Here is a 26297-nt window from a genome sequence, read left to right as displayed (position 1 = left end):
ATGTGGGGTTTGTTTTATGGCTCAAATTCAGCGGGGAGATATCATTTATTCTTTTTATAGATATCTGAATGGCAAGGTTTTGTTCTGTAAATTTTATCAAGTTAACGTGGTATTTATATTACTGACTGTTTCGCAAAATACAATCCTAAAGGTTCCAAAAGGATTTAATAAATAGCAAGTTTTGTTTAAACCTATTAACAGAGAAAATGAACATTTAAAGACAATATCAGTTCTCGGCAATAGTGTTAGTATGCCCACAAAATAGTTCGTATTACTGTCAAGGTGTCTCTGGGAGTGCGATCACGGGTGATGCCAATTTTCTTCTTAGTTATTTGAAAGACGTCACCGTCTAAAGGCAACTAATCATCAAGTTATCAACTGAAATAACCAACATTAGGATAAAAGTCTCATGTATGGGTGTTTTAAACCTAGCACGCTACAGAACCAGAGAAGCATCTGGAGTTATAAAGAGGATATATGTTTGTTTCAGCGTAAAATTGAAATATATTTCACTAGTGAACATCAGAACAGATACAATATTTTCACGAGTGGCATTGCCGCGAGTGAAAATGTAACATATAGTTTTCATGAGTGAAAGATATTTTGATCTTACATGTAAAACAAACAAATTTTCTTTTGACGACATAGTTTACCAGACTGAGTGAAAATGCATTTGATATCTTTCACTGTGAAAATACCAGACATATTTCTCTTTTATAATTTGGTAATTCACTTAAAAACATGAAATAAAATGTCTTGTGCATCTTGCAATATCCACCCCGGAACAGTCGCCCGTATGAGTTACCGGTGGAGACTATATTAAAATACTACTGAATTAAAAGGATACATGTCTACCGTAGAGCCTATACATACACAATATTACTCGTATTTTAACACCCGAAGATACGATCTCATCTTCTGTTAATCAAATTAATGACGCATTGTTTTTATATGAAGAGACATTTAACCGGGTATAAAACACATTTATAGGATATTTGCACCTGTCATTATTACCGGGTATCTATTTCACGCTATAAACGATAAACTATTAACCGAAAAACGTTGTATTGATGTTATTATTTTATTGTTTAGAAGAATTGGTTGCAAACAACAAAACCTAACAGAAATTGTGTCAAATCAATCAGTATAAAAGGAAAAGTTTTGTAATAATTGATTTTCGGATTGCCAACCTTTAAATCATTTTAAGTGTATACATGTATTATGTTTTTTAAAGAATACAGAAAACGGAATACAAATTTTAAATAAAGTAAGTCGGTATGTGTACATAAGAAATAAACAGAAGCGATGTATTGCTTTTGACTGATTGCCACGCTAACTCTAATTTCAAGATTATTTGGACCGCCATCATTTGGTTCTAGATTATATGACGGAGTTTAAGACGAATTTCAGTTATCCACTATCTTTTTTGTTTGTTTGTTTTTTTTTCAACAAAAGGTCACATATTTTAATTAAACTTTGTCCACGCTGTACGATGTTAAATTTTATGTCCTGTTACGTAGTATATTTAGCTAATCGGCGATGCTGTTTTAATGTTTTATCTTGCAAACGTTTCGTAAATAAATAGGGTTTTGGTTTAAAAAAAATACACTGACAAACACACAAACGAACAAACAAGGCAATAAAGTACGCCAAACTTTGCATTTCAGATAAATCTGAAGTAAACAGATCAATCAAGGTTTACCACTTATTTTACATAAGTAAGGGTATTCCAGTCCATTTTATCGCGCTTGACTGAAGTTTATTATTGATACTATCCATTTTTAAAGTACGCGTGCTGATTTTTGAGATTATGTTATCTTTTCAAACTTTTTCACTGGCAACCACAGTAAACTTTAAAAGAATAAAGACTACAGATATATTTTGATGTATCACAGAGACGACTTTTTAACATTTACGGACGATTTATCATAACTTTATACTTCTCATTAAATCTAATTAATATTTCCTTTCCGTCGCAACAGTGTGGCCGCGCAATGCATGGCAGATCATGTTGTTAGAATTGCATAAAAATATCGAAATCTCTCTATAGAGTTTCGGTACAAAATGCGTGCCTGTATGTGTGCATATGTCCGCCACCGATTAACCATATGGGTGTATCCTCACTTGAAAATACAGTAGATGATCCAGTTCTAGAAACGTCTAAGGTCCTATAGGAAGTTAGTTGCGGCACGTGTAAAGCGCCCATACACGAGACTTTAGTCCCGAAATCATGTAAAGAAGCTCTTGATTGAACACACAACGTATTTTTCTCGCTCTTACCCCAACTACGAGGTTGTTGTCTAGTATCATACCAGTTACAGATTTCGGCTTTCTATCCAGAAACAAGTCATGTTCAGACAGATGTTCAGCCAGCTGTATTTTGTTCAGGATTTACACTGTCAGGGTGTCCGCAGAACTAGATTACCGATCTTTCTCAGCGGACGTTCAATTTCATCTTTGTTAAAGTCCACAGGTAAGAATAAAAATCTAACAAAATTTACGGTACTCTGTTATTTTTTCACAAAATCAGACTAGACCGGAAATAGGCCTAATAACTGGACAGAAAATAGTTCAGCCAAGCTATATCGGATAAACGAATAGTTTGATAATTTATGGACAGAGTGATGGTAAATGCCTTTCTCATAATATCAAATTCCACGAAGTTGTAGAGATGTTAATTTTTGTTCAAGATAATTGAACAAAATCGGGGTTAGACGTTTTTTTTCTGAAGCAGAAGTGAAAGAACGACAACTCTGGAATGAAGATTGCTTGATGATGATGTTGATTTGTGACCTTGGCGGCTACTATGTCTATTTTCCAAATATTTTATTGATTTTAGCAATTTTAAAACCACATGAACAAAGGTTGATAAAAAGATAAAGGTTGTTGGCATAATACAAGAGTTCGTTGTTTTTGGTTAAAGGACTATAACTCAAGCCTGGCTAAGTGTAATCTCAACGAGAACTCCAGGTGCACAACTTCAAATGCTACAATGTATATCATATAGAGGATATGTGAGATTAAAATATCTTCCACGAGTGAACACCAGATGCAACAGTTTTACGAGTGACATAGCCACAGGAATATTATTTACCCAGTGAATGTGTGCATCTGGTCATAATTCTAGATGAAATATTTCAAGATATATGCACCAAAAATTTTTGAGCACTTTATGTGTATTTTTCACGAAATCAAGGACCATAACTCTGGTCTGCCCGAGTGAAATCCCAAACATCAGGTGCGCAACTTCACATGCTATATAACACCCCCCTAGCGTGCTATGACTTTTGAGTTTACATGCGACACAAATATTAAACCCATTTATGCTTATTTTTGCATTATTCAAAGGTCGTAACTCTGTGACAGACAGAACTCCCGCACAAATCCTTAGACGCTGAATTATATTCCAATTATGTTTCATGACCCTAGGTCAAAATACGTTTTAAGATCTTTTATGTCCTCTTATACATATTATTGACTTAGTCAAGGGCCATGACTCTGGTCTGGCTAAAAAAAAACCCAGGTGCACAACATTTTTTGAGCACGACACTAATTCGGACGGACGGACAAGGGTAACACTAAGTGACACCGCTCCAACCAAAAACAGCAGTAACAAAACAAATAGTGGTTGAGGCACAAGAAAACATTACCGACTTAAGTAAACAATGATAGATATGTAGACTGCGTAAACAGACTGAAATAAACACAATTCAAAAAGTGCTTGTGTATAATTAGTTCATTCAAACTGATCATAAAATTCTACTTGAATGTGATTAGAATAACTAATTAGAGATAAAATTGATGGATTTCAACCGCATTAAAACACCGAACTTATCAAGGTGACAGATACAAATGCATATTATTCAGAAAAAAAAAAAACAACCAACAAAAACTTAAATGACAAATTGCTTGAATAAGGCCAGAACAATGAGTGCTTGTGAAAACGTTTTCAGGGCAAAAGGGAACTTTGTTTAAACAAATAATTTTGTTTTCAGCACAGCTTACCCCGACAGAACGGTTTTTGATATCTTTCCATTTACAATGATAATTTATCTTAAGTACGAAATGGCGTTGCATCATTAGTGTCTACTACAGCGCAAAATTTCTATTTGGAATGAAAATTTTTGATTCTTTAAACTTCAAACAAACCATATATGTGACTCAAATATTCTTGTATGGAATTTATAGGTGTATTTTAATTAAAATAGCCATTTTTCCTGACAACAATGAACTTTTTGGTCTATGTTTAACGCCAGCATCTCATTACATAACGGGATAGGCCTTAGAAACCAAAGTTTTATTTTGTTAGGCCTTATTTACAAAAGTTTCATAAATCAATCTAAGACCTTTTGGCCTTATCAGTGGTAATGATATATCGCGTATTTGGGGATTCTAGTTCCGTTTGATAGCAGACGACAATATCTGCTGTTCCTAAAATTGTAGCGATACATCTGTGAATATTCTCACGGAAACTGAGGACGAAAACTTAAGGTATGACATTCTTTTTACATGTATAATAGCAGAATTCGTCTTTTCGAAATTGTATGAGTACAGTATATAATAACTATTCCCTGGTTATTATACTAAGTCAATTTTATCATTCTAACATATACGTACTTTCTCATGTTAGCATATCAAGCAACAACCTTAGCTTGATTGATGACACGTCTAGTGGTTGACTTTCAATCTAGAGGTCTTGAAATTTTTTCCAGGAACCGGAATTTTCGGAGACACTCTTGTGTGTCGTTCATCCAAAGAGCTGTACTGGTTCTTCGCGGGAAAAGGGGGACATTACGTGTATCAGTCCTACACGAACTAAACTGTCTATTCACAAAGAATAAGACAAGTCTGTGTCTAAAACGTTCTCTCTGTTCGTCTGGTCAGATCGCTCTGTGCGTGTACTGGTAGAGGATGAATTTGGTACCCGCCGTTGAATGTGAAGAGCTTTAACGAAAAGAGCGCTATATAAATCTGGAATAATAATAATAAAAATGAAAATAATAGTGATAATAATACATGTAATAATAATGATGATGATAATAATAATAATGATAAAGTAACAGTTCACTTTTTTGTTTTAGCTTGATTACAATTACTATCGAGCTTTTATGTGCTGTTTCCAGTCGTCTTTCCTTGCTGAGAAATGTATACAGTCATGTAAATGTGTATTTGAATGGTTTGTCGGTCAATAATCAAAGCTATTGCTGAAGGTCCGAATGATAATAGTTTTGACTGTAGATTGGCAAGCCATTCAGTTAGTGCTTTATTACATCATCAGAAGTTGATTTTTGAAACTTTATTTTTAAAATTTTGACTAAGCTAAGACTTAAGACTTTTTAGACTAAACACCAGCTTATTTTGAATATAGACCGGTCATATAGCTCAAACAATGAACCGGCGTTTGAACCGGATGCAATAATGTCTCACATATATCGGACCTCAAACCAAACTGCCTGACTGAGCCCCGACTTTATTCTGGTCCGCTTCTTCTCAATCGGTTAGACTTTGAGATTCTCCATGTTTGATTTGTGGCGAAAATCTGATTCCAGCATACATGTATATAATCTTATGACCGTTTAATTTAGTTAGTCAAAAGATAAAACTTCTTTGTAAAATTCCCTCTTAAATTCATTTAAGTTCAATTCTACGGTGAATATAAAGCAACATACCATAATGTATTCTCAAATTTGTTTTTGATGGATATGTTCGACAATGAACGAAATGTTGTTGAAATTGATGATCAAAATTGTGACAGCGACAAGTAAGCCATGTTCCGGGTATATTTTTGTTGCCTTTAGATAATTACACCACCCGATCGCACTGCTGTTTTATTATTTTCTTGTTTTCATGCGGTGGGTAGTGAGTGCGTTGCATTCCTGGTGTGTTTTTATATAGAGGGGTGGGGGTAAGTAAACTTTTGTTGGTTTATGGATAGAATTTAAGATTCCTGTGATTAAAATAATAGATCGGAAAAGCTAATGGCTGACTTGTCGTATATATCATAGAGGTTATAGCTTCCGTTTTCATTTATACTGACAAAGCAGAGTAAACTAATTATTTATTTGGTTTTCTTGTGCAGTATTTTTTTCGTAAAAAGATTGAATAATATGAACTTCTTGGTTTAGTTCTAATCATCCGTAAAAAGAAATGAGTCTTCCATGTGGCGGAAAAAGGCGACAGATTGCCGGACGGGTTGAAAACCCAAAGCTTAATCTATTCTGGCCTCACTGAATAACTGTCTTGTTTTGTTCCAATATATTCAGGCGACTGCATTGAAATGATGTGGAACACAATCTGCACTGTTACACTTTGCTTCGTAGGAGTTTGGCTGGGGTATGTCCAATTCTTTTTTTGTTACATAACTAACCCGCGGCGAATGTTCTTTTCCAATACTTACCTTTCCAGTTATTTTAATTATTTTCGTTAAATCATAACTACATGTTGAACTGTTTTTCTTAATTGTTTCCGGCCATATAAGAAATATATATCTATCATTTACACCGACATCAATATGCGTATATGCACACATTATTCAATTACAGAAGTTTTATAAAGTTTACAGGCCTTTGTGCATTTCATCATGATCTTCGTGAAATTAAAGCGGCATGGCTCCAGATCGTTCGACAACAAAAATATAATATTTTTTTTAGATATCTTGAAATAAATGCTATATTTCTTAAGACGGCTTTAAAACTTAATTACTGACAAACTTTATGTTACGGAAACACATGAGAATTTGCTGTTTTTACTACTTTTTACGATGAAAATCGAAAAGCGTTTGTCACGCTTGTACTCCAGGTAAACTGTCTTGATTATAAATATCTATATTTTAAAGTCATTATTCACTACATCAGCTGTATTGGTTACGACGACGGTAAAATGTCTTTATTGCCGCGGCGGTTCGGGGTTCGATTCCCGACGCGGTCATCTTTTTTCTTGATTTGGAACTTTTAAAATATTTTAGAAACAAAAATTCATATTCTAATGTTCATAATATGACCAAACTTCAATTTGAAAGAAAGATTATTTATAGCCAAATCTGGAGGCATGCTGCTTTAATTCACATACAGACAACTGATCCTCTGTTTACGTAATTAAAGACCTGCTCCAGTCCTTCCTTTTAACCTTAAATTGTCACTGAAAAAGCATGAAAATCCTGACTATGAACAGTGACGCCTGTGAAAATAGAGTCTATTTTATATAAAATTCTTATAAAATACCTGTGGCTTTGCGTGCTAAAGTGTGGCCGTTAAAGACCCAATACGACCTAGGGACTTCCTTTTTTCACCCACAAAAACTTCATGAAAATCATTCTTAAAATACAGGAAATATACAGCTATACTACAAGTTTTCAGGTGGATAATTTAGGCCTTTCCTGAATAAATGTGTTTTGACAACTTCATCTGTAAGTTAATTTAGTCAATCTCTTTTCAGTATAGAGTAAAAAATATAGATGAATAACTATCTTACACTGTAGAAAGAAAATGTGATTGAAATTTAACTAAATACACTGATTTCTGTACATATTGCTACAGTAATTCAATAAAATGTTATAACATTACACACATTGTCATGGCCTAATACGTCACTGTCAATTTGTAACTAGATACTTGATTTTTTGTCATTTTCTTCATGCAAAACATGTATAATTACCATCATGGAAATACAAAAAAATACAGTTATTTTGTGGTGCCTCTTTAACTGTTACCTATTGCAATCATGGGTTGCATACACAGTAGAATTTGAATAGCCGCGAAGCAGGGCTTTAAATCCAGTCAGCTAATCATAATGACTTTCTTCTAGATACTGACAAAAAATTAAAAATTGCGTCTTTTGTGTCGCGTTTGTTTTTAGTGCGCACATTGAGGTGAATGTCAATAAAGAAACAAGATAGGCATACTTCTTTCACCTACTTCCTCAGCCATCCCTCCTGATATCTTTGATTGATCATATATATATTTTGTATAATAAATTGTTTGTGAACTATTAAGAGTGGACGCAGTGGTCTGTGGTAACACTGGTTGACTACGAAACCAGTGGTCGTGAGTTCGAGTCCCCGCTCCTCCAACTAAAATTACTAACATTGGGATAAGAGTCCTTTATGTTCTTTACAGAGAAGCTTCTGGAATTGGAGCGTCTTTTGAATCTTGCACTATCCTTCCACTAAGATTACTAACAGTCTTCTGGATGAGTCGCTCATATGAGTTACCGGTGGCGACTATAATTATCCAAAACACTTGTACCGGGCTAAAACGATGCACTAAAGTATACAATAGAGCCCGCTAATTAAGGGAGCAAGGGACAGTTGTCGGATACTAATAAGTGCACACACATATACGCACAAATTCATCAGAAAAATGCAAGCTAATAATTATCGTAACTTCTGGTGTTTTGGCACTTTTCTCTAAAATTTTTCTAACTATTGGTAACTCATGCGGGTTCAGAAATTACAACATTTTTACTATTTCTTAAATTTCATAATAATATCATAACAACATATCTATTATACTATACAGAGCTCAGTGTCACCCGGGACGGCCAACCATACCTGATGACCCTATAGCAAGAGCGATTTTCATGGTTGCAGAAGGCAATAGAACTCCTGATGGATTCCTGACCGCAGATGAAATGTCGGACATCTTCCTGAAGTTTGACATAAATGGTGTGTTTATACAGTCCTTTTACATAAAAACTGTATCAATTTAGAACTGATTCTATGTTTTAGTGCTTTACTGGATTACGGAAGGTCGGTGGTTCTACCCAGGTGCCCGCTCGTGATGACATAATGAGGGGGCGCCTGGGGTCTTCCTCCACCATTAAAAAAGCTGGAAAGTCGCCATATGACCTATCATGTGTCGGTGCGACGTTAAATCCAACCAAAAAAAATTACTGAAACATAATGATAAATTATATTTCCCTGTTTCAAAAAGTGTCATAATAATTTTTCATCTGTACAGTATTTCATTTTAACGAGTAAAATTTATCAAAATATGAAATAGTTGAAAGGACCGATGCGAGTGCATAATCGCAAATATCATGCGGCGTTGTGAGCAATCAAGGGCGTTGACTGAGATTAAATATCTTTGTAGGAAAACCCGAGATTTCACCCAACGCCATGATATTTGCGGTAATGCACGAGTGCCTGTCCTTTAACTGTTTTATTGCATGGAAAATTACCTTTTTTATCGAAGATTATAAAGATTTTTCATAAACAAGAGTTCCCCACTGGTAGCTACCAAAAACAGTGCCGATACTTTTCCTGTTTACAGCTCAATGGGAAAAACATATATCATCATAGTTATTTCTATATTTTTATCATATAAATACAGTTTTTTGGCTTGAAGCTACGGCTCCATATTAATTTCCGTTATTTTGCCCTCCCCACGACTCCCACGTGTAGTCGTACTGGAAGCAGAAGATATCCAAGGAGTCAACGGATTGGTCACACCTACATGCTTCTGTCCAACGGGCGTTTGCGTTTTATAACAGTCTACTATTTCACGAACAATAATATGACAAGTTAAAGCTTAGCATAGTTCATTCTAGGGCACATCTATATGATATATATAATGATCATCTTGTAAAACTTTGGTTGCAATGTCTGTTTTAAACATTGGTCATCAGTGTGTGGAATCCTAGGATTGGACGCAAGGATAAGAACAAATTTGATACCGATTGGTTGGGGCACAAAAAGTAAAGTCCAGGATATACAGGATACAAAGTATGAAGACATATTAATGACTGCAATAGATATGTTTGTAAGGCAAAATAAGTTTTGCTCTGATTTCAAGATACTGTAGATAACAAGAGGGCCATGTGAGGTAGAGGTATAATACGGCACTCCTACTCACTTGCCTATTAGCTACTTTTATGGCGACATGGGATAGAGTGTCCCCTTACAGAACTCAAGGTCCAGGGTTCAAACCAGGTCGGGTCAAGGAAATGTTTATAATTTGTTTCTAACCATGCAAAAAAGAGTAGGCCTACAAATGGTCCAATTCCATTGCTGTATCTGCAAATACAGAAAATAGGTCAGGTCATGGTAAAGGCCAGACTCACTTGAAGAACCTTCCTATTAAGTTTGAGAGACCTAGACCCAAGCTGTGCAGTGTTATAATATTTTTGGTACTAAAGGCCACGATGACATTGACCTTTACAAGAGCAAACAAAGAAATAAAAAACACTATTTCACGATGAATAAAAAAACAACAAAAAAAAAATCCCCAAACATTTTCGATGTGATGACATGAGTCTCTCTGTCTGTCTGCAACTTTTGCGAGATGTTAAACGTTTATATAATTTATACAAGAGCACACGAGTCTGATTTTTTAGCCCCTATTCCATGAGCTAAATCTGATATACCGCCTCGCAAAACAGATCTGTGATGTGTGATTTTATGACTCGTATATTCATGACGTTGTTTATTTCATATTATATATGTTGGCTTCCTGTTGAAGACAAAATAAATTGTCGAAACGTCGAATAAAAATGGAGTTAGCTTTGTAATTCTCATGCTCTTTAAACATTGTAGAAATTCAAGTAGACCTAACCCCCACTTCTACGTTCTTACTTTGCAAAGTATGACGTAAGGTTATCATATTGTTTGTCTGTTAAAAGAAAATATATACATTATTTCAAGCATAAAGAATCCCCTCTACGAATAATTCTTGCATTTGTAGGTGACGGTGCCATTGATGAAACAGAGTTCATAGCTCACTGGTCAATTTTGAGGCTCGGAGATCTCGACCACGCAATCAAACTGTTTCACCATGCAGACACAAATAGGGATGGCCGTATATCACGTGATCCGGATTACACCAGACTATTTTATTACTTTGATCGTGATTGTAAGTACACGTATCATCAATGGCATTATTCCCGCTATGTGAGCGTATTTTATTATCTTGATCGCGACTGTAAGTACACGCATCAAGGAAAGTAACTCCAGTAGCGTCCATACACGCTATGAAGGCTTATTGTATTATTTTGATCGCGGCGTAAGCAGATCTACACGTAGTACCCGCTATAGAGGCGTATTTTATCATGGAGTCCATTCAATAGATGTGTAATAGTGTTTCACTTAAGCCGATGCTAGGGAGCGTGAGAGGTGTTGCACATTTCATTGCCTCTAATGAACAGACTCAATCAAACCGAGTCTGCAATTATTCTGCTTGGTTGAATTTTTTGCTTCCAAAGGATCTTTTTGTAGATTTTATTATTTATCGCGATTGCAAGTACAAGTACTGTCGAGGAAAGACTCCCGCTATAGAGGCGTACTTTATTATTTTGATCGCGACTGTAAGTACACGTACTATCCAGGGAAGACTTTAATAGAGTCATTCCGGCTATAGATGTTTGATCGCGACTGTAAGTACAAGCACTATCAAGGGAAGACTCGAGTAGCGTCATGCCGGCTATAGAGGCGTATTTTATTATTTTGATCGCGACTGTTAGTACACACACTATCAAGGAAGACTCCAATAGCGTCATGCCGGCTATGAAGGCGTATTTTATTATTTTGATTGCGACTTAAAGTACACGCACTATCAAGGAAAGACTCGAGTAGCATCATGCTCGCTATAGAGGCGTATTTTATTATTTTGACCGCGACTGTAAGTACACGTACTATCATGGGAAGACTACAGTAGCGTCATTCCCGCTATAGAGGCGTACTTTATTATTTTGATCGCGATTGTAAGTGCACGCACTATCAAGTAAAGACTGCAGTAGCCTCTTGCCGGCTATAGAGGCGTATTTTATTATTTTGATCGCGGCTGTAAGTACACGCGCTATCAAGGGAAGACTCGGAGTAGCGTCATGCCCGTTATAGAGAAGTACACGCACTATCAAGAGAAGACTTGAGTAGTCTCATTCCCGCTATAGAGGTGTATTTTATTATTTTGATCGTGATTGTAAATACATGTACTATCAAGGGAAGATTCGAGTAGCGTCATGCTCGCTATAGAGGTATATTTTATTATTTTGATCGCGACTATAAGTACACGTACTATCATGGGAAGACTACAGTAGCGTCATTCCCTCTAAAGAGGTGTATTTTATTATTTTGATCGTGATTGTAAATACATGTACTATCAAGGGAAGACTCGAGTAGCGTCATTTCCGCTATAGAGGCGTATTTTATTAGTTGATATTGACTGTAAGTACACGAACTATCCAGGGGAGACTCGAGTAACATCATGCCAGCTTTAGAGGCGTATTTTATTATTTTGAACGCGACTGTAAGTACACACACTATCGAGGGAAGACTCCAGTAGCGTCATGCCGGCTATGAAGGCGTATTTTATTATTTTGATCGCGACTTTAAGTACACGTACTATCAAGGAAATACTCCAGTAGCATCATGACGGTATAGGGGCGATTTTATTATTTTGATCGCGACTAAGTAAGTACACGCATTATTAAGGGAAGAATCGTGTAGCGTCATGCTCGTTATGAGTAGTGGACCGTAATTGAAAGTGCACGTACCATGTTTAGGGAAGTCCTTGTTATCGCTTATCCCGCTATGGGGCGTATTTTATTTCTTAGGTATTTCTTTTTATGCCCCCGAAGGGAGGCATATTAGTTTTCAACTGTCCGTCCGTTCGTTAGTTCGTTACAACGTTAACTTTTTGCATGAAGGCACTTTACTCGCGAACCACGATCCCTATTGACTTTGGGGTCACCAGGTCAAAGGTCAGGGCGCTGCGGGGGCATTTGTCACCATTAGTGACAGCCTTTGTTTGTGTGTTGTGCTATGGTCATTACTCAGCTACGATTAATACGTCGTTATTTGTGTCAGATGCTGATGCGACATTTCTGTGTATATTAAGCTATTTGTAATCGTCATCGGCATACAAAGGTCATTTCTTCTAGAAGACTAAAATAGTAATTTCAGCTTAAAGATGTTTCAAAATAAAGAGGACGCTCCAAATATGGAAGCTTCTCTCCCTGGTTCTTTCGCATGTCAAGTGTAAACAACACTCTTATCCGAATGTTAGAAAATTTAATTGGAGAAGAAAGGACTCAATCTCACATGCCCTGGTTTCGATGTCAGACCATGCTACCATTGGATCCATGCGTCCACTCTTGATTATATTTATTTCCTATTAAACAGATGTTTATTTTTCCAGTTGATGGGAAGATTTCTGAGGCAGAGTTCGTCAGTGTTTGGTTCAGCCTGTCGACGTGATTTACCATTAGAAATGTTGCTACTGTTCCTGTTCGACAAAATTGATATTAAAAGTTTTTCTTTAGATTAGTAAAAGAGAATAATAGAGACATGCTCATAATCATGTTGTTTTGATTCAATGCAACACATTTTTATGCAAAGGAATTATAAAAAAAAACACGTTGGGTAATGAGTTCACGACATTTTGAACGCTTGGCAAATGTTATGCTCTCAGCGTCATTGCGAAATAAATCAACTTAGTATGTTATGCGAGTTTGACCCTGTTGATGAAAATGAAGAAAGAAGTCAAGTTATCAGTCTAATCTTTGCATTTATGTCTTTTTAATAAGTAATTTACCGCGAAAACATATAAGAAGTTGTCCAATAAAACTTACCACTTTCTTGTCTTAGTTAATCGACAGTAAATATGCATATGTACAGAGGGTCATCATTACACTAGATAACTCATCTGCGTTTCACAAGTGAGAGTCATGCAAAAGAGTATTTCATCCAAATTACTTGAAACTTGCTTGCAGATTTAGAAGAATTCAATAAAACCAGCGAAAAAACTAACCCCGCTCAAAGCCACAATGTCAATTTAAAATTGCCTTAACAATATCAGAAGGCGGACATCAAGGGAACATTTCTGTGCAATTAGTTAGCTGAATCGGTGTTGACATTTCAATTTCAAGAATTCACGATTTCTGAGTATGAATTCGTGAAGTAGAAATCATGAAGTATTTAAATGAAATCGAGAATTGGTATTTGTGAAATCATGAAGTCGTGAATAATTGAATTCTTAAATTTTTGACATGAAATACGGAAATCGTGAATTCATGAAGTTGTGAAATATTGAATAATTGAAATCTTGAATTAGTGAAATGCTGAAATATTAAAATCTTGAATAATTGAAATCGAGATTTTTTTGAAATTGTGAATTACTGAAATCTTGAATTATTGAATAATAGAAATATTGAATTTTCGACATGGAATATGGAAATCGTGAATTCATGAAGTTGTGAAATATTGAATAATTGAAATTTTGAACTTGTGAAATTCTGAATTATTGAAATCTTGAATAATTGAAATCAAGAACTTTTTGAAATTGTGAATTACTGAATATTGAATTAATGAATAAGTGAAATTGAATTTTTGACATGAAATATGGAAATTGTGAATTTATGAAGTTGTGAATTTTTGAATAATTGAAATATTGAATTATTGAATAATTGAAATGTTGAATTTGTGAAATTCTGAATTATTAATATCTTGAATAATGGAAATCGAGAATTCTTGAAATTCTGAATTGTGAATTATTGAAGTATTGAATTATTGTAAAATTGAAATATTGAACTTGGAAATCGCGAATTTCGAACTTCAGGAATTCAAGAAGTCGCGAATTCATGAAATCAAGAATTCACGACTTCTGCATGAAACTTGGAAAAACGTGAATTATTGAATTCCAAGAATTCATGATTTCTGAGCGAAATTTAGAAATCGTGAATTTGTGAATTATTGAACTTCAAGAATTCTTGAATTCACTTTTTCAAGAATTCACGATTTTTTCGTGAAATTTGAGAATCGTGAATTTGGGAAATCGTAAATTATTGAACTTGTGAAAAGTCCTGATTTCAATTATTCAAGATTTCAATAATTCAGAATTTCACAAATTCAACATTTCATTTATTCAATAATTCAATATTTCAATTATTCAATCATTCAATATTCAGTAATTCACAATTTCAAAAAGTTCTTGATTTCAATTATTCAAGATTTCAATAATTCAGAATTTCACAAGTTCAAGATTTCAATTATTCAATATTTCACAACTTCATGAATTCACGAATTCCATATTTCATGTCGAAAATTCAATATTTCAATTATTCAATAATTCAAGATTTAAGTAATTCACAATTTAAAAAAATTCTCGATTTCAGTTATTCAAGATTTCAATATTTCAGAATTTTACTAATTTAAGATTTCAATTATTCAATATTTCAAAACTTCATGAATTCACGATTTCCGTATTTCATGCCAAAAATTCAAAAATTCAATTATTCACGATTTCATGATTTCACAAATACTACTTCAAGAATTCTCGATTTCATTTAAATACTTTATGATTTCTACTTCACGAATTCATACTCAGAAATCGTGAATTCTTGAAATTGAAATGTCACCACCGGTCTTTCGTACTGAACAGAATGTGGTGTTTGAATATGTATTGTATTTTTTAGCATTTTATGAATCAGAATAAAATTTTAACACTCTTTTTGCACAAGTCGCACAAGCAATTCCTGACACGAAGATGTTTGAATATAAATGTATTGAGAAGGGACCATTGCCTCTCTTGCCAAGGTCAAATGAACAATTTCAGAGGATATCATTTCGCAAGTGAATGAGCAGTTATGGATATAATGGTGCTCTGGGGGCAATATCTATTACTAAAAGAAATAATCTTAGGAATCAAAACTTAATAAAAAGTCCTAAAAGAAACATTTATGTAAAATAATTTTAAATTCGGGCCAGTAGTTTCTGACTAGAGGAGTTGTTAAAGGAAAAAGGCAATGTTGTTCTTATGTTAATTCCATCTGCTAGGATTTCATAAATCATTTAAAGAAGTGAAAGAATTTTTAAAATTGGCTTAAAAATGAGTAAGTTGTGAGCATTTAAATATTTGATAAAGATAGCGGCCATTTTGTTTCCATGGCAACAAAAAAACAAAATGACGGATTTATTAAATTTCCAGCTACATATTTAGACTGAATTTACTTATTTATGTCAAATATTTTTTCTACTTTTCCATCTATAATGAAAGAAATTACCATGTTTTACATCTTACACTCTGCCTCCATGACCAGCCACTTTCTTAAATTTCAAACTAACATATCTTTTTAGATAGTGGTCCGATTTTAAAAATTCTTTCAGCGTTGTGAAAGGCTTGAGGATGGCTTCCATATGAAATTAACTTATTTCAGGCATTCCTTGCCCTTTAATGTTTTTCACTATGCAGTAAAACTTGTGCCAAGGACAATCTCCGACCAAAGGCCTTCTTTTAAAAACTACTATTCTCTCTTCCTAGTTATTCACTTGATACAGTGCAAATTTACTTGTGGAGATAGACCATCTATAATCAAAGACCACTTTTCCATTTCTTAAGGATAGCCTATGTCTGACGTATGCATGTAAGTTGATCACAGGTTTTGGCGTCCATATTTTTGGGTAATCGGCATAATTTCAGCAATCTTGGTAGTGAAAAATAATAACATGTTGGAAAATGACATTATCCTATAGCGGCCACGAAGTTTTGACAGATTGGAATAACTTGAGCAGTCTTGTAGAGGGTCGACTAAAATCATTTCTGTGAAATTATTTTGAAATACGGACAATGGTTAATGACAAGATTTTCATTTCCGTTGCCACTACCAGCGTTCAACACGGAATGAATTTCTTTGAACAACTTGAAAAGAGGACCAACCAAAGAACATTTGTTCAAATTGACTGAGTAGTTTATATATATATATATATATATATATGTTTTGGGTTTATCGCCGTTTTTCAACAGTATTTCAGTCATATAACGACGGGCAGCTAACCTAACCAGTGTTCCTGGATTCTGTACCAGTACAAAACTGTTCTCCGCAAGTAACTGCCAACTTCCCCACATGAATAAGAGGTGAAGGACTAATGATTTCAGACACAATGTCGTTTATCAAAAAGTCACGGAGAACATACGCCCCGCCCGAGGGTCGAACTCACAACCCCCGCGATCCGTAGACCAACGCTCTACCTACTGAGTTAAGCGGGCGGTACGACTGAGTAGTTTAGGAAACAAGCGGCAGATAACGGCGAAATGAAATGCTCAGCTTCAGCATTTTGTGGTAAGGTAAGCTAAAAACAAAGAAAATAGTATGTGTATTATCAAGCACAATTTAAAAATTAAAAAAGCAAGAAATTAATAAACGCAAATAATACTTATTTTACATGTTCAAAGTATGTCCAAAGTACGCCTATCAATAAGATTTTACCTTGTTAGGGTTTAATTGCACCAACACATATTAGAGCCTGGATCTGTCCAATATGGCCTCTCCCTTGTAACAAAAGACAAAAAACATCGCGTGTTTTGCTGATTTTTACCATTCAGCATAATATTTTTACATGTGAACCTTTCATTCTAAGCTCCAAACTATGGGTTATAAAATGATCAATTTGAAGCATTCTGGTTTACATCTTTTAAGTGATAAAACGTGCAGATTATGGCAGTCAAGAAAAGAAAAACGAAACTTTCAAATGATGTTATAAAAATTCTTGCAATTATATCATCAGTAAAAATGGTTAAGAAGAAACAAGAAGCATTTCTGCTTATGTACTTATTGGTCTCTCAACTGAAAATTTAGTATTTTTGCGACGAAGTACAACCTGAATTTAACCACAAGCATCAAGTGTGTAACGGTCTGGATACCAGTCAACGGTTTGAAGTTAGTGTATGTAACGGTTTGGATAGCATCTAAATTCACATGATCGGAATCAAGGTTAATAAAACCAGATACAACTACAGTTATCTCCATCACTAATTCCTGGAATATCAAAGTGGCCTTGTATCTGGCTGGTATAAAATTTAGTGACTTTAATTTTATGGCGGATCGAAAACGTCAAATGTCATCAAGAATAACATCTTGGAAAAGAAGGAAACTGAAGGTTATATAACCAAATATTTATATAACCAAATATCTAAGCTAAAATGAAATCCTTTGTGTATGAGTTTTTATTACATACTCATTTCTATTCTCCGTTGAGTTACTATGGTAACCGGAAACGTCAATATTTTTCCATACACTGACGACTGACTTTCATATCGGGTGCGTGACGTAATTTTTTCATATCTGGTGCGTGACGTAATTTTATGTGTCGTTGCATTAATTCTTTTATTTAGTTCAGTATTGTCAATCTTATTCAGGCTATTGAACAAATTTACAATAGTTACATTACATTTATACGTGTACATGCGTATTTGATTAAAAGGTTAATATTATATTTGCATCGGTAAATATGCACTCGTTCTTAAGCGGACGAATATTCGCGCAATATTTCCGCTGCAGAAATCGTGCATATTTCTTGATACAAAGTGGATAACCTATAATTATCATGATATGAACTTGCGAACCTCCTATTTTTCGTCTGGCTCCGCCCCCTATTTCCAGAGTTATGGCCCCTGAAATAGTCAAAATGCACATTTTCGCCTTGTGAAGTGTCAAGCTAAAAAGTATTTGACATAAAGTGATGAATGCTTGCATGAGTCTTAATCATGATAAGAACTTTCGCACATCTTATTTTTCGCCTGGCTCCGCACCCTATTTCAAGAATTATGACCCCTGAAATAGTCAAAAATGCACATTTTCACCTTTCGACGCGCCTAGCTCAAAGAGTACTTCTTATAAATTGATGAAATCTTGCATGAGTTTTATCATGATATGAACTTACGCACCTTCTATGTTTTGTCTGACCCCGCCGCCTATTTACAGAGTTATGGCAACTGAAATAGTCAAAAATGCACATTTTCACAGCTCAAAAAGTATTTTATATCAATTGATGAAAACTTGATGAGTCTTAATCATGATATAAACTTGCGCATTCCAATTTTTCGTCTGGCTTCATCCCCTATTTCTAAAGTTATGGTCCATGAAATAGTCAAAAAAGCACATTTCACTTAAAGACTTACCTAGCTCAAATATTATTTGATGTAAAGTTATGAAACCTTGCATGAGTCTTTATCATGATGTAATTTTGCATTCTTCGTGAGATTTTAGCACTTCAGAGTTACGACCCTTGAAAAAACCAAAATAGTGGATTTTTAGTTTGTGATGCTCATGGCTCAACACTTATGGCCTAGAATAATGAATCCCTTATATGAAATTTTTGTTGATCTGCAAACATTTGAATTATTGCCCCTTCTTTTTGACAAATGTAAAGTGGGGGCACACCCTGTGTCCTACAGACACATTCTAGTTACTAAGTAGTGTTTGGGAAATAGAGTTTCGTTTTGCGTGCTTTGCTGGCAAATCAAACAGGGTTTTGAGTTCAGATGCATAGTCATGTAATCACGAAAACCGTAGGCCTGAGTGATTTATTACGAGGCATCTGAACGGAAAAAAGTGTTTTATTTGCCAACAAAGCACGCAAAACTAAAATCTATTTCCATTCTAACATGTGTATTACACTAGGAAGGAATAAAATAAAGTTTTAAATACAAGGGAGCAAACCTAAATAGCCAAAAATAGGTCATATTTTGCGAAATGTGTTCTTAATCGACAAGACAATACACAGTAAAATCTTTTTTTGTTTATATACAAGAAAATCTTAAAAGTGTTAGAATTTATGTAACTTGTGTAATTTTAAATTGTAGAAACTGCTTAAAAATGGCTTTACCTGCATATGGCCCCAGGGATGTTCTGTTGTGGATTATTACCTGGTGAGCCATGAATCTTTGCACCTCTACAGTAATATCATTAGAGAACTAGTACGAAAAAGCTGGTGTGCATGCATTGGTGGGAAAGTTTTAGATCATTGGATATGTACATTTAGTAATCACTTAAATAATGATTTGTATGCCAATAGTTGTAGTTCATGTAATAATGATATGACTGAGGACGTAATGAACAGCAACTGTAAAGACACATTGTTGAAATTGTCGATATTGTGCAAAATGATACTGTTAGCATGTAAATGACTCGCATTCTATTTGTTTGGCCGGTGACTGCTGAGTGTTCCATCTTTTGGTCGGTCATGGTTTATTTTTATACTTTGGGACTGTTGTCAGTTTTTGTAGGTCAGTTTGGCTGAGGATGGAATACTCAACATTTTCTAGTAAAAAATAAACGACTTATCCTCAACTGTGATAAAGATAAAAGCTCTTTAAAAATATTTTAAACTTGAACGCTTTATAAAGAATAGACTGCAAGCATGCATTAATTGTACACTTAATTGTTGTCACTGCAATTAGGTATGTACCTGTTTTCGGGAAAGATTATATGTTATATTATTATTTACATGTATTCAATTTTATTTTTGTGGTGTTTTCTTGGGAAACAGGTCTGATTGACGTAACTTCTTGCGCCAGTAAAGTGACTGTCATGCTAGAATTTTTGTTATCGTCATTACAGTCGGAGAACGGAAACGCAAGATTAGAACTGATGATAGGATACTTACATACAGACTTAAATTAAGCAGAAATAGTTTCATGATGTTGTGAAAATCTACAACTTGTAAATCTGACCACAAGATGTTTAGGTCTTTTGCAAATAAAACATGATAAATGTTCGTTATCTTCTAAACATCCTTGTCTATTAATCATTTACATTAGAATTTGCATATTTTCATTATCGGTGTGTACCAATTCTGAGCGCAAGTTTCCGACTGTTTCATGCAGTATTTGAAAAAAAAAATCACTGTTTAGTTCTATATAAAACATTTTTGGTTTTGACATACAGATTACAGGGAAAGTTATATCGCAAAACCGGCATTTAGTAAGGAACAGCTAGATTTGCCATAAAAGGCAAAGTGACTGCTACAAAATCTGTTATAACTGTCCGTCACAAAAATTGTCTGATAGCTCTGTTGAGTCAAATAAAGTGAGACATGCGCTTTCATGTCTAGAGAATCGGGATGAAGAAAGATATTCACATCAAGCAAGCGCGGCCACTTGAATAAGCCTCATGTCTGCACTTAAACAAATTACATGCGACAAACAGTAAGCTGTAATCTTTGCTTGACACTATTTTCTTACTTCAGCACTATACACTTTCAATCTAGAAAAAGGAAAGAACTCGCTGAAAAAAGCCAAGTGCTAGAATTGGTACAGGGCAAAGATGAAACTCGGCAACATTTGGGTTTGTTTGATAAAGGCTTATAAAAGACATATAAAAGACATTCAAAATTAATAGTGCTTTTGAAACGCAAAACCCATATACGCATTTGTTTATAGAAATATGCTTCCTAAACATGCACAATTTTTTCAGTATTGATAGGATTATAGATCACATCAGTCGTATCTGTGTAAAGTTTAACCATTGTCAGTGCTGAATTTACTTTGTTCGACCGAAAATCTCTTTGACGATATTAAGTCAATTGAAAATCGATTATTTGACCTTATAACATTTAAGTAGGAATTTGAAAAGTATTTTATACAATAGGAGGATACTACGTCATCGCGCACCTGCTAAAACGATCGTCCGCGGACACCAAAGGTAAACAAACCCGTCGCTCGGAAAGTAAAATTTGATCTTTATTTATCAACACTGACTTTTTGCAAAATCTCTTTCGGTGCATCGAAGAACTATATGTCCTATAGTGTCCCCGGTGTATATACTTTTCTAACAGTCCTTGTAGTTTTATAGATTACGATGTTTAAAAAAAAATTCTCAAAGATCCACTGCGTAGACGGACCCATAGATTTGCATGTCTGGCTTAATAGCCGCTTATACAACCGTGCACGAGCTCGAACAATTGTTGTCGGGTCTTCCAAAATGCCCATACACTATCATCAACGTTCAAGTTTGTCCAATGGTTATGTATTTAGGATGTTTTGAGAGAAAATTTAAAAAGATCCATCATGTAAACGGCTGATGAAAAGATCCATCATGTAAACGGCTGATGAAAAGATCCACCATGTAAACGGGTGATAAAAAAATGATCCACCAGGATGTAAATTAACCTGAACTTCCTCCTTTTCTTTTTTTCTAGTTATGCTGATATTATTTTAATAAATATTAATTGTATATTTCAGAAAATGTTCGTCTGTGCTCTATGCACTAAAGAATATAAAAGCAAGTCTGGTTTAATTAAGCACGAGAAGAGGCATGCGGGCGTTGGCAAGCATAAATGTCTTCAATGTGGTATGCTTGCCTTCTCCAGAAAAGACTTCGAGACGCACATAGCCAGGCACAGCAATGACAAACTATATGTATGCACCAAATGTGGTATGTTAGTAAGCAATGGCGATTTCTTTTGTAAATTCTATTAGTTCATTACTGATTTAATAGCATCCGAAATATTATGACTGATCATCTTTATAAACATAGGTCATAGACGTATAAACATAGGTCAGTCACAATTCATTACGTCTCGTGACCGAAACCCGGTCTCGTTAGCTTTCAAAATAAAATCTCACTATTTTCACCTACAGTTTTGATTATTTATTTTATATACACATCTAGTGTACTTATCATATGAATGAAAAGAAATAAAATATTCCTTCAAAATCTTTCAAGTATGACAAGTTAAAATCACATAAGTTTCAACATACTCAAATTTTGCTTCTTCACTATGCTAGATCTATATGCTTATACAGTTAGTTAACGGAATGGCATATCTCAATTCCTAACAACAAAATTATTTTTAAAAAGTGTTTGGACATTATCATTAATTCCAGTTTCTGTGAAGACTTATCATTATTTAGACGCATTTGAAGTGATGATAAGATGCTAAAAATGTATTTTCAATGGTCCCCAAGTCGGACTGTTAAAATGATGCAATAATAATCACACCACACCTGTTCCCGTAGTTTGATTTAAGACTTAGTGTAATGATATTAGTAATGCTAGCGCAAAAGATACTTACATTATCTACTTTAACCTTTTCAGGCAAGACATTTAAAACGCAAAAAGACATGCAAGATCACTCAAGGCTAGAGGATTCTGGTGGGAAATATGAGTGTGACACCTGCGGGTCAAAGTACAAGAAGAAATCGGACCTAACGGAGCATCAGAACCCATCAGAATCCTCTAGCCTTGATTGAATGATATTAGTAATGCTAGCGCAAAAGATACTTACGTATCTACTTTAACCTTTTCAGGCAAGGCATTTAAAACTCAAAAAGACATGCAAGATCACTCAAGGCTAGAGGATTCTGATGGGTTCTGATGCTCCGTTAGGTCCGATTTCTTCTTGTACTTTGACCCGCAGGTGTCACACTCATATTTCCCACCAGAATCCTCTAGCCTATTTTATTTTTTTGGGAAAATTTTTTATCATCGCACTGACACATGATAGGTCATATGGTGACTTTCCAGCTTTTAATGGCGGAGGAAGACCCCCAGGTGCCCCACCGTACATTATTTCATCACGAGCGGGCACCTGGGTAGAACCACCGATCTTCCGTAAGCCAGCTGGATAGCTTCCTCACATAAAGAATTCAACGCCTCGAGTGAGGCTCGAACCTGAGTGAGACTCGAACCCACATCGATGAGGAGCAAGTGATTTGAAGTCAACGACCTTAACCACTCGGCCACGGAGGCCCCATATAATCAGTTTACGACTGCTAAAATGTCTCAAAAACAAATTATCTGTATTGTTATTAATTGGCATTTACATTCAATATTCAAAAATCACATTCTAAAATATGTGTCCAAATTAAAGGTTGATTTGAATAAAATTATGCGCAGTTTACGACAGCTGAAATGCATCAAACGACCATTATCTGTAAAATGTTTGAAATCAACATAATTTATGTCTTAACCAACACAGCTCTAAGGAAATACATGTATTTTGGTCAAAATCCAAATTGATAGAGTGTTTGTCAGAGCAAAAGCAATACGTTTCTATGAAAAGAATAACAAGTACTTTTCAGCCAAACAGAAAAGAAAACAATCTGAAAAACTAAAAGTCAACGACCAAGAAATAACTTTACAATGTGATTTTTTTGAAAATACAAGCAAATTTCTACCGTATTATCTGGTCTGTTTTAGTATTTTGCTACTGATATGGGCCTAGGATTCTGTTGGACTTTATTTATTTATAATACATAGCTTCTTTCTTTATGATTTTAATTTCCTTATTTCATTTAAAACATAATCAATAGTCTAAGAATGATAAAACGAATGCATTCATAAAAACAAATTGTGTGAGATCTAATATATCCGGTAAAATCTTAACTAATATAACTACTAAAACAAAACATTAAAGCGCCTGTTACTGAACACATTGAATTTCATTTACTTTTTAAGTACCATTCTTAGAACTGCATGCCATATGTTCATTTTAATCAAAACTCAGCAATACGCTAAAAAATAACCTCAATTATAACAGAAATTTCAATATAACTATTCATTCGAACATTACTTGAAATACCTCATATTAACGCCTATAACTATGGTGTAAAATATGTTGGGCCAAAGAAACGACCTCTTAAACCAATTTTCGAGAACATTTATATAATCAAAGCCTTGAGATGTCTGGTGGTTGCGGGGTTTTGTTATTTTTATTTTCATTTTAAATGCCAATCTATAAATATACATGTATAAGAAACAAATACTAATATGCCTTGATCTAAGATAAACTCTGCCTGACCTTACATGAACAGCTGGAAGTCAGTGATGTAACCATGGGCTGGAATACCTAATCATTGACAAATCTTATATAATCTAAATGGCCAGTGTGAATGGATAGAGGATGAATAAGAAATGCTCGATCATTGATTAATTATGCGATTTTTGGAGAATTGGGCAGATTTCCATTGTGAGTTTTATGTCAAGAAAGAGCCTTGAAGTTCTGGATTAAGATTAAGAAACAACACACATCACAATTATTCAACATTTATATTGATCAGTTAAATAATTCTAGAGGTAATTGCTGGGCTACTAATATTCATAACCTTATCAATAACTTAGGATATGCAGATGTTATAGAAAATCTCGACAATAATATTAACTACACAGCTCTATTTAAGCAACGTTTGCATGACCAGTTCGTACAGAATATATCTAAACTTGATTTATACAGAAAATACAAAGTTGCTTTTTGTTTTGAGAAATATTTAGATAATGTAGGAAACAATAAGTTACGTAAAGAGTTGTCTCGTTTTAGATTATGTTCGCATTCCTTAGAAATTGAAGTTGGTAGATATAGTGGATTAGATAGACAAGATAGACTTTGTAAATTATGTTCACAGAATTTTGTTGAAAATGAATTTCATTTCTTGTTATGTTGTCCAGTATATAGAGATTTAAGAATTCTTCATAAGATACCATCAGCTTTTCCACCTGTTGACAATTTTGTTCGAGTTATGTCAAACTCTAAGAAAAAGCAAGTATATAATCTATGTAAATTCTTGAAATTTGCTTTTAGCCGTAGAGCAGAGTTGTAACAAAACACTTGATATGTTAACTATATGATGTAACGTATGAAATTTCTTTGTTAACGCTTTAAAACTATTTTATATTGTACGAATTGTATGTTTGCCATATTCATAATTGTATATTGCCAAAGGCAGATAACTGCCGATTTGCACATAAACTTGACTTGATAATTCATCCGCATTGTTCATGAATGGGACTACTTTGTGTAGCACATGAACAAATTCCTTTAGTTGTGATTTGGAATCAAATAAAGATGCTACATGATTGTCAGAAATACACTTAACTTTTTTTGCGGGATAAACCCGCAACCAAAAATAATCATGATAATACATTTCTAAATTTCAACATTTCTTATATCATCACATTTTCGTACTAAAAATTCAAATTCACTAAAAGACGGATCTGTTCAAATTTTGGAGCAATATCGAACAATTTAAAAACTGAAGTTTGAAGGATAACGTCTATTATGACGGAAATGTTTGAAAATATTGTAGAATTGACATCTTCTCCCTCTATTTCCTAAGAAAACGAAAAATTTATTCTGATGTCGTTCAACAAAATGGTGAAACAAACAGGAATTTAGAAAATCGTATACTACTGCGTTTCCGTCGAATCTATTACAAGTACAAGCAAAATGTTTTTTCATAGACTTCTAGGGGCTTTTAATGTACACTGAAAATTTCAACACAATCAGTTTTTGTTATAACTAAGATAACTAAGTTAAAATAGTCGTTTAACAAACTACACTTGTATACACTGGTATTATTTTCTCGTAAGCATGAAGGAAGGAAGTAAAAAAGCAGGTCATAACGCTAGGTTTTTCTCTGAATATACCAACCAAGCAGCTTCTGCAAAATTTTAAAACTGTTTACGGTTAGTTTTCGCCGTCAAATGCCACTACTGCGTCTTCCTCTGATTGTGACAGAAGACTCGATATATACATTTTCTTAAATTGCTATATCAGTGGGAATTTCAGAAGATGAAAAACCAACAACTGA

At 34.4% G+C, this 26297-nt stretch overlaps 2 protein-coding genes across 2 annotated transcripts; both read left to right on the top strand.

The window, feature by feature from the left end:
• Window positions 1–4334: 4334 nt before the first annotated feature.
• On the top strand, window positions 4335–13568 carry LOC123554035 (insoluble matrix shell protein 5-like). Its single transcript, XM_045343886.2, has 5 exons — window positions 4335–4491; window positions 6264–6333; window positions 8517–8662; window positions 10680–10847; window positions 13131–13568. The coding sequence occupies exons 2-5, from the start codon at window positions 6278–6280 to the stop codon at window positions 13187–13189; spliced, it is 429 nt and encodes a 142-aa protein (XP_045199821.1). The 5' UTR covers window positions 4335–4491; window positions 6264–6277; the 3' UTR covers window positions 13190–13568.
• A 3453-nt stretch (window positions 13569–17021) lies between these two features.
• Window positions 17022–22961, top strand: LOC128548779 (gastrula zinc finger protein XlCGF7.1-like). Its single transcript, XM_053524232.1, has 3 exons — window positions 17022–17054; window positions 21951–22143; window positions 22807–22961. The coding sequence occupies exons 1-3, from the start codon at window positions 17022–17024 to the stop codon at window positions 22959–22961; spliced, it is 381 nt and encodes a 126-aa protein (XP_053380207.1).
• The last annotated feature ends 3336 nt before the right edge of the window (window positions 22962–26297 follow it).

Source organism: Mercenaria mercenaria, chromosome 15 (genome assembly GCF_021730395.1).
Source record: "Mercenaria mercenaria strain notata chromosome 15, MADL_Memer_1, whole genome shotgun sequence".
NCBI classification, from domain to species: domain Eukaryota; kingdom Metazoa; phylum Mollusca; class Bivalvia; order Venerida; family Veneridae; genus Mercenaria; species Mercenaria mercenaria.
Note: the sequence above shows the minus strand (reverse complement) of the source record. Positions and strands in the feature narration are given on the sequence as shown.

Bases quoted from the DNA above. Each gene is read 5' to 3' on its own strand.
- LOC128548779 (XM_053524232.1), top strand. From the start codon at position 17,022: ATGAAATGCTCAGCTTCAGCATTTTGTGGTAAG. The intron at 17,055-21,950 runs GTAAGCTAAAAA...TGTATATTTCAG, and splicing joins CTTCAGCATTTTGTGGTAAG to AAAATGTTCGTCTGTGCTCT. The intron at 22,144-22,806 runs GTATGTTAGTAA...TAACCTTTTCAG, and splicing joins ATATGTATGCACCAAATGTG to GCAAGACATTTAAAACGCAA.
- LOC123554035 (XM_045343886.2), top strand. From the start codon at position 6,278: ATGATGTGGAACACAATCTGCACTGTTACACTTTGCTTCGTAGGAGTT. The intron at 6,334-8,516 runs GTATGTCCAATT...TATACTATACAG, and splicing joins TTCGTAGGAGTTTGGCTGGG to AGCTCAGTGTCACCCGGGAC. The intron at 10,848-13,130 runs GTAAGTACACGT...TTATTTTTCCAG, and splicing joins TTATTACTTTGATCGTGATT to TTGATGGGAAGATTTCTGAG.